Here is a 9,450-nt window from a genome sequence, read left to right on the forward strand (position 1 = left end):
GTAACAAGTATCTAAAAAATGTTTTCTTTTCGGCCGGTCAAAGCAATGACTTGAGTGAGTAAGGAAGTAGGACCTTTTTACCCCGGCTGTGAGTTATTACTGACCCCTCTCTGTCTCTCCCCCGCGCTGTGAATGAAGTGAGTAATTCGTTGGTGCTTGCCCTTCAGTAAGTAGTTCGGATGGCTGGATACATGCTACGCTCTGCCACGCTTGCCTGACCGCGAGAAGCCTTAGGGTAAAATAATCTTTAACAGCAATTTGAGAGCATCTTTGGAATTGAAAGAAGGGGCTAACCTGACTTTCACTTTCAAAAAAAGAGAAAACTGGACTTGCACTTTAAGAAATGGAATTGCGATGAGCCAGAAGTTAGAATATCGCCTAACCACATGTCTCCGTCTCCCGTAGTTCCCCCCAGAAACATCCGTTTGCCTACTTCTACTCTGGCCGGGGGTAACAGTCTTTTTGAGAACCAAGTGGCCCTTGAGGAAGACCTTCAGAAAACCCCTCTAACTCGGGGAAAGGAATTCAAGCCCTTAAAATGAGTCAAGTCTATGATAGGTACCAATAGTCTTTATGGCGCGCTTACCCCTTATGCAAAGCACCAATGACTTCGGTCTTCTGAAAGGGGCTTAGGGCATATCATCAAAGAAAGAATCCCGAGGAAGGGGGTGAAGCTGAGGTTAGAAAAGGTTTCTCCCGCTGTTGCTAGTTCTTCCGTTGTTGGTAGTTCCTCATGTCGGATTGTTTCTTTTTCAGAGCTTTTTCAATTCTTTCAGAACCTTTCGTATGCGCCTATTGGAAGATTGGGGCTACTTCCTCTCTTTCCGATCTCATTCAGATAATAAGCCAGTCCGGTTTATTAGATAGTGAGTGGGTAAGAGAGGTACTTGGTCTGTCTCCGAATGTGGGCCTAGAAGCATTAGCCGAGTCTCTGAATATTCCCGAGGGTTCTCAGGAGAAAGACAGCCTTAAGGTGCTAACGGAGCTTCCACGTCTCAGTCCAAGAAGGTGCTTGCTTTATTGGTTGGCAGCTTGGTTATAGTCGTTATGAAGAATGAAGGAGCACTGCTGCACTTCCACGACATGGGAAAGGATCATGGGATGAGGAAAAGAAAGAAAAGGTGCAAGGTGAGGAGATATCGAGAGGTAGAATAGCTGAAATGAGTTCAAAGGAATTAGTTAAGACACGCTTCTTTAGCACAGGCCACGGAGTGAAGTTGGAAGGTTCAATGAACTACGCGAAGGGCAAATCTTAGGCGCTATTGTTGTCTATATACAAGTGGCGTAGGCGAAGCTGTGGCGACTCGTGGAGTAGACAGCGAGCTCCGCTTGAACAGAAAGCAGCAAGCTGCAAGCACTACTCTAAAAGTAGTGAGCTCCGCAACAAAAGCGAAGCGGGCCGCGGTAGCCTATTCAGTTTTTCAGCTGCATCGTACCGTACTATGGGAGGGGTCCGTACCTCCTTTAGACAGAGCCCCCCTGCTCCTAATGTAGAACTAGAACTACTGCTACCGTGGAATCCGCGGTCACACATAAGTATCTCGCCTTCCAAAAAGGCTGCTAATTAGCACTAATTCTAACGGGGACCATCGATCAAGAAGGACTTCGGAGACTGCAATCGAATTGATCAAAAAAAAAGAAAGAGGGCCAACTCTTCTAGTTGCGCCTCTAACCTTACTACGCTACCCTGATAAAAGGTCGAATTCAGCAAGACTGCATGCACGAAATGCCGATCAAATCCGTTAAAGGAAGCCTAATCAAAGCGGGCAAACAAGAAGATCTGACTGAGTTGATGATGGACCGGATCTCAAAAGGTGAGAGGCTTTCATAAAGACGTATGATAAAAGGAGGGTCGAGAGAGGCTTATTGCACGATCCACCCAACCCAGCTAAGCTAATCAATACTGCATAAGATAAGAGAGTGGGAGGCCGGCCCCCCTCTGGAGGTGCACACCCATTTATGAACATATACAAAGGGCTAAAGAGAGAAGTCCATGCAGAACTACCAAATCCAATTACTTTGATTTGTTCGTACCATTATGTCATCGATCACTGCTGGGTCGGTTGGTGAGTCACCCAAAAAAAGCATCGAGAAAAGGAAAGCATATATGTTTTATGAAATGATCAGCGGTTTCATTTATGCTATGCCCTGCATCGTGTTCGTCTGTGTTTATTGAGCTTCAGCGCCATGCGCTTTGCTTCGCTTTATAAAAGAGAGAGAGCCTTGTCTTGAGAGTGAAAAGAAAGGGCAAGCAAGGATAGTCCCTCCGCGTTCGCGAGAACTACTAGAAAATGGTGAGATCATTAGATCATTAGTGAAAGAAGGACCAACGACGATCCTATCCTAAAGGAGAAGAAGGAGTAGGAGGAGTCAGTTTTCTTTGAAGATCGAGGAATCAATCTCCCAATTATGCCATTCGGAAGAAGTCTTCTACAGAGGGAAAGCCTGTTACCAGTAAGCGGAGAGGAAAGATCTCCAGAGATTCTTATCTCATTCCATTCCAGTGGCTCAACCGGTAACCAATGGCGAAAACTAAAAAATCCATGGTTTCCCGGTAGAACCCTATTTCGCCCAAGTTGTTTCAGAACCGGAAAAAAGAAGCGCTTTTTCGCACAGCTTGCGCATAGTGCAGGTCCCACTTGTATATCGTATTTGGCCGAAGAAGCATCGGACAGGTTGGAGTTCTTACCTTCTTGGGATTCCATGGACCAAGATCTGCTTTTATTATATGGGCAATACCGATCTACTTTAGTAGATCATATGGATGTAGAAAAATCTTCTCATTTTGATGAATTGGAAACATCTCTTTTCCATTTCTATTTACCCAGTTCATATCTTTGTTTCGTGTGTTCCCCGGAGGAATTCGATCTCTTCAATCTTGGGATACCACCTAAATAACTATAACTACGGCCAGAGAGTCAAATAGGTCGGGAAGAAGAGTCTGAGGTTGGGTTGGATGACATACATCTTGGTTGGTCCCACCACCACTGGGGATTGGACATATATAGAATCTTTCTTCTAAAAAAGTCTTCTATTATATTCATTTTATATTCTTATTTATTGAAATAGCTGCAAGACCACAAAACGGGGTGAAAAAAACCGAAAGCCCTTCTTTTAAGTTCCTCCCAGATACATGGCTTACATACCCGGCTCAACCTTCTTAGAAAACAATCGAATCGAGGGTCCAGAGGAGAATTGGCCATTCAATCTTGTGAACTAATCAAGACCGAAATTGGAGAAAGAGATACGAACGGAAAGGAATAACCAATCGATGAAAGAACATGAAACCATTCTGTTTCAATAGAGGTACGAGAAAGGGTTGGGGGCAATGAAGTAGGTGAAGTGGTTGGATTTTGCGAGCTGTTCCCACCACTGCTGGATGTGATTCCAAGAGCCGAACGAGAATGAATACCACACAGAAAAGTCAAGACCAGGCTCCCTAATGGAATGTTTAACCGATCCATTCCGGATCGACCGAATTGGTACGGAAGTTGTAACATGGGAAAACCACGGAAAACTTGACTTATTTGAATAACCCGGTGACCTACCAATTGTAGAAGTAGGATTTTTGGCAAGCAATAAGCACTTAAATAATACAATTCAAGTGTACCATCTTCTTTCTCATTTCGAGGAAAAGGTGCGGAAGGAAAAGGAAACAACGGAGGGATCCGAATCGGACCTAAATGGGAATGACATGAAAAGTCTTTTTCAAAACCTAGCACTAAGGGCGTTACGACGATATATGAGAGGAATGGAGAAAAACTCGTGATTGGTGTGGAGGGGAAGGTCTGTTTATAATATAGTTCAAGAAAGAGTCGTCTCATTTCCTTACTTCTTCGTTCTTTCTAATTCATTCACTTCAAGACTGGTTCTGAACGCCGCGTAACATCATCTTCAACCAACCTCCATCGTACCGGTGCGACCACTAAAGAATTGCTTATACACTAAACAGCTGCTTATACACGCTTACTAAAAGACTGACTTTTATTCATATTCAATTCATTAGGCCAGCGTGAAACTAAGAAAGATAGATGTGCATAAGGCGTAAGAAAACTATGCACGCTAAGAGAAGAGGAGAGATGTTCGCAATGACTACCACAAGAAAGCCGCCCCCTATCTCTAAAAGGGCCCGTCACTTCATTCGTACCTTCTTGGCTTAGGCTTGCGACTTCACTTACTTTATGGCCTTGCCGCCTTTTTCTAGCAGAAGCTAAGCGCGCTAAGAAAGGTTGCTTCTGTCGGCCTTTATGTACAACAGTCCACCAGTAGCGGAAGATAGGGTTACCGTACATACAAAAGTCTTCCAGTTCTTACGGAAGCTCTTTCTTACCAGTCAAGTAGTACAATGTATCTTATCTTACAGCCCCACGGGTCGCCTTTTTAATTCAGTAGATAGAAGAAAGTATTAGATAAGGAGTAGGTGAGTGAGTCCTCGCTGACCTGAGCGATTTCGATCACCTAGCAGGCCTTTTATTTGGTAGGTAACATCGCCAAAGCGTATCATCAGATTTTACTACGAAGGAAGGAACTTGGTAGAAGATCGGTCTGCAAGAAAGGCCTACTTATCCACGGGTTCATTGACAAAAAACCGCCGTAGGAATGGAGACCTTTCAATAGAGCGGAGGCGAACTGATCAACGAGAAAGAGGCCCTACTCACTACAAAGGAATACACCACAAGATCGAACTGCACTCATGCCTATCCCGCATCAAGTTGACCGCCAGACTGGAGCTTCGTAACATGTTGACGAAGACTTCCGAACTGAGGGTTCGGTCAGTACAAGAGACTACTTTGTCTCCTCGGAAGAAGAATAGCCCCGCTCTCTAGCCGACTGATCCCGTTGATCAAACTGGGAGGGAACGTGTCACATTAGAGGTGAACGATCAGAGGTGTCCTCTAATCACTACGATGAGCTGGTCGCTCTTTTAGTAAACTCAGCTATGAATATTCAAAAATGAATGCCGGGCTCTTTCTTTCACAGCTAACCCCATTTTCTTAATGCCGGGACTTTCTCTTTCGTCGAGCCCCGAGCTTGTGGTCCTCCTTTGAGTTTGGGTTCAATTGGATGAATCTGCGTACCTCATTGTCACTTCACCCCTCTCCTTTCAGTCGAGTGTATATAATAACCTCTCACTTTAGCTCGAGCCATTTCATCTCCTCTCAATAACAAGAAAAATTGCTTTTTTCGTTTCGCTTCATCATAAGCTGTCGCTGAAGAGGCTGATGCCGCCAATCGGCTTTTCCTGAATGTTTTCATTTTTTGGTTCACGAGTGATCAATAGTAGAGTAGTTAGCGAACGGTGTTTTAGTTTGAATGACTTCTGGGCACAAGTGCCATTCTCGCCTACTCTTCTATGGGAGGACTGAGAGGCTTTCCCTGAGCAAAGAAGGTGAAAGGGGCCAAAGGATGCTAAATCATTACTGTTAGAATGAGTTTTCCAGTCGTCGGTGCAAAACGAAACTTAAGAGCTCTTCCGCTCAGGTATAGTGAAAGGTGTCTCCCTTGTGTATGCGTATCATTTGTTAGTACTTGCCCTTTCTTTCACATAACACTTCTTTCTTTTATCTCATATATCCAGTTATTGTCTACCCCTCGATATGAAGATGGTTGGACTAACTAAAGCCAGACGCGTAGCGGTCAGGAAAAAGAAAGCCTTGTTGAAGTTTTGAAGTCAACCAAGTAAGCCAGAAAGACCAGTTGTAGGAAGCTTTGACCGGCTGAAGCGAAGCAAAAAACTGAACCCGAACCAAACCCCTAAGCAAAGAAGGGATTGCCTTAGTTCAGTCTCGAGGCCGGATGGTAGCAATACACTTCTGACCCAAGCCCTTGAGCAGGGAGCAATTGAAGTAAGTAGTCGGCTATTTCTGAGGTTAAGCGAACACAGTCAATGACAAGGTGAGTCTCAACTAAGCTGTACAGGAAGCCCACTCACTCGGGCAAGTAAGCGAGCCAAGCTTGAAAAGAAAAAGTTCGGGAGTCAATACAGTAAAGTCAGGGAGGAAAAGTTGCGGTTATGAAATAACCTAGCCTGTTTAGGGCTAGATTTATATAGGAGACCCCTTGAAAGAAGAGAGAAGATACCTTCGCCCACCCACCCGATAAATATAAGTGATGGCCATATATACGGTATATGCCGTCATAAGTGGGAATAGGAAGACCCTCCTTTCAATTCTCCTTTTGACCTAATTCCTAGCTTTATCCTGCATTGCTTTCAAAGGGGATAATAACTATAAATTCCTGCCTTACACGTTTAACAATAAGGACTTCCAACTCACTTCCTCACTACTAGAGAAAGGCTAAGTGAAGTACTTCTCGGGACTTACCTTTTATTCTTTCTCTTCTCTTCTTGCTTATCACTGACTTTCCTTCGCCCTTAGCGGCTGCTAGTGAAGTGGCAACTGGATTGCCTAGTTAAATGTTATCTCGATTGAAGCTAGATAGCCCCCTCCTCACTCGGAGCCGTAGCCGTAGTCTGGTCGGACCTCCGGACCCCTTCTTTATTCGATTTGGAAGAGCTCTTTTTCTCTTCGGCTCGCGCTTGCTCTATCATTGAATTTCCTCGTTTAAAGATCTCACGCAATCTAGGTTTGAGCTCTGATTTGATCTCGATGGCCGGTGGCAAAGGAAGCGAAGCGACAACCGCGGCTATGTTCCTAGTGTAGAAGAAAGAAAATGGAAGTTCTGGGATTTCCCCCAATGTCTTGCGGAAGCGCTGTTCGTTATTATAGATGCATCTGAGCAGCGGATCATGATGCCGGGGATTTGTTCACAGCGGAAGAAGAGAAGTCTTCCTCAAATGGATCAGACAAGTATGTTTCACACAAAAATAGATCTTTTTAGCTGCCATATTACCTGTGTCTCTACTGATTTTAGTGCTCTGCCAAAGAAAGCGGTTTGATCCAAAGTCGGCATGAAATCTAAGGCTTTGAGCTCTTTGTCCGAGGACGATCTCCTAATTGCTAGTCCGAATCAAGGGCTAAAGTCCGAACTCACGATTTGACGGAAGCTGTACGACTGAGCAGTGGATCTCCTGACTCGACTAAAAAAGAATGGACGCGCTCTGCCCCCAGCAAAGGACTTCGTTGGCTGGAATAAAAGCACAATAAGTTGCTTTACAAAACGAGTCCTTAGTATGTGTCAAAACCGTTATAGTACTACTACACCGAAGTCTCGTACTCAAACTGGCAAGAACGGCCCAGCTTGCTGGCTGACTATTACCTGCTTACTTACTGGCTGACTTGGCAGCTGCCTTGAAAGCCTATTCCGATGGCGTGCAGTTACGATGGCTCCTTCCTAAATAAGTTAAGTTATCTAAAAGTCAGTCTTTCTTTTTGTTTTCAACGATCTAGTGCTTGGTCCTTCACCTTTATGAGTAGGACGACTCCCTTGCATAGGTCTTATGTTCAGTACTTCGTATCAGGTTCTATCTATGGGACCTTCATGATCATTTTTTGGTTCTTTCTGAAAAAACAAACCTAAGAGGTCCGTGACTGACCCTGTGTTCAGCACATGAGTGAGCGTTACCGCGTATTTAGTGGAAGCAGATAGTTAGGGACTGACCCGGTACCACTTTGAGTTACTGCCCCTAAGTACTAGACCAGCTCCTGTTGAAGAATAAGGCTTTTGGTTTGGGGCTACGCACCTTGGTTCTAGCAGCGCCATCTCCATACCTTCCTTCCGTATCCGAGGTGGGCTCTTTCATCGGCCTCTCTTGGAGTTGCCCGAGTGAAACGGAACGCTCTTCATTCACAGGCAGTTACGGGGACTTTGCTTTTAGCTTTTAGCCTTCCTAGCTAGCCGACAAAGGTCGAACTTTCTTACTTCTTTATTGAAAGCAAAAGATAAAACTGACTTACTGAACTTTTTTATTGAAAGGGTATAACTAACTGGCTGTCACCTTACGAAGTACTATACTTATTTTGTTTAGTAGTAGGAGGCTTCACATACTCTTACTACTCGAGAGATAGGGTAGCACCCCCCCCCCCCATCCCGAAGTGACGAAGATGAAAAGTGCTTTTGCTAACTCTTTCTCGTCTTCAAAAAAGTATCAAAATGCAGTTATATAAGCTATCACTTTTGCAATGAAAGATCAGCTCATCGAAGGAAAAAGGGCTAGCATCATTTCTCCATTGGGGAGATACCACTTTTGAAATGAAAGATCAACTCTTCGAAGGGAAAAGCTCAAGTGTGAAATTACAGCTATACTGGCATCGACTATGTCTCTCATCGTATTGTAAGGGATTGTATTGTAAGGGGTAGTGCACGAGAAAAAAATCATGCAGAAATGATCGACTCTTTGGACGCCCCGAAAATACTATGAGGTGTTCGGAAATGGTCGAAGTAGTTGAATAGGAGGATTACGATGACTATAGCCCTTGGTAAATTTACCAAAGACGAAAATGATTTGTTTGATATTATGGATGACTGGTTACGTAGGGACCGTTTCGTTTTTGTAGGCTGGTCCGGCCTATTGCTCTTTCCTTGTGCCTATTTCGCCGTAGGGGGTTGGTTAAAAGTGCATATTTAAGGAGTCTTGGTCGATGGAGGGGCTGCGCTTCTTTGTTCGCTAGGCTTTCGCGCTAATCATGAATCCTTAGCTTGGTTCCCGGCTTTGAATTCGCGCTAAAGCTTAGCCCCGTCTGCGGTTGACAACTTAAAACCTTTTGCCCATATTGGCCTTCACTCAAAACGATCGGTTCGAGTCTGCTGCTGCAATTGGCAATGAATTGGATAAGCGATGGCCTTCTTTTCTTTTCAAAACTAATACCACCTTAGCTGGTCTTGCAAGCATTCGTCTACGTTTGCTCGCAAAATTGCTAAGTTTAAGATAGCCAATCCCGTTTTGTTTCGGCAGAAACGAATCAATTTCGAAAAGTGTATTATAGTCGACGGGCCTCTAGCGATGATCTGACCCAGATAATCAATGTATTCATCGTGCCCCCCCGGGTTCGGTGAAAGAATTGAATTTCCCGATGAGGTAGCCTGCTGGGACTTTGCTAGAAAAGGTATTAGCGGCTTAATGCATGGATTTGAGCTGTGAAAGGCCTTTGTAAGTGCCTTGCTCATGCCTTCCCGCCTTACTATGTCATGGGGCCAAAAATGCACTCAATGAAGGCCACGATCAATAGTAGGGGTTTCTTTCTCAATTAACAAGCCCAGGGATCACAGACGAGATCTAACCTAGTGGTTTCGCTTTAATTCTAACTATACGAAGATCTTATTTCTTACCTACTAGATCGATTGAAAGAAGCCTTCGGGTTACAGTCAACTCATAAAATACTCTCCTAAGTAGATATTCTTTCTATCCATAAACAGAAAGGGGGGGAGATTCCTGCTTGCCTACTTCGCGGATCGAAGGGAGAAGACCTATTCAATAAAAAAGTGCAAGCAAAAAACATTCAATGAACGAATTCCTTCATAGCCTTCATAGATAGAGTAGAGAGAAAAGGG

At 44.3% G+C, this 9,450-nt stretch overlaps 1 protein-coding gene across 1 annotated transcript; it reads left to right on the forward strand.

Annotated features, from left to right (window-relative positions):
- The first annotated feature begins 2,273 nt into the window (after positions 1-2,273).
- Positions 2,274-2,927, forward strand: LOC143618313 (putative mitochondrial protein ymf1). Its single transcript, XM_077090578.1, has one exon. It carries the CDS (start codon positions 2,410-2,412, stop codon positions 2,896-2,898), a length of 489 nt encoding a protein of 162 aa, XP_076946693.1. The 5' UTR covers positions 2,274-2,409; the 3' UTR covers positions 2,899-2,927.
- The last annotated feature ends 6,523 nt before the right edge of the window (positions 2,928-9,450 follow it).

The sequence above is a fragment of the Bidens hawaiensis genome, unplaced genomic scaffold (assembly GCF_021521415.1).
Source record: "Bidens hawaiensis isolate Kalapana, Puna unplaced genomic scaffold, B.hawaiensis_p1.1 tig00068991_1, whole genome shotgun sequence".
NCBI lineage: Eukaryota > Viridiplantae > Streptophyta > Magnoliopsida > Asterales > Asteraceae > Bidens > Bidens hawaiensis.

What these genes read in the sequence shown, in the direction of transcription:
- LOC143618313 (XM_077090578.1), top strand. Translation starts at nt 2,410, where the DNA reads ATGCCATTCGGAAGAAGTCTTCTACAGAGGGAAAGCCTGTTACCAGTA.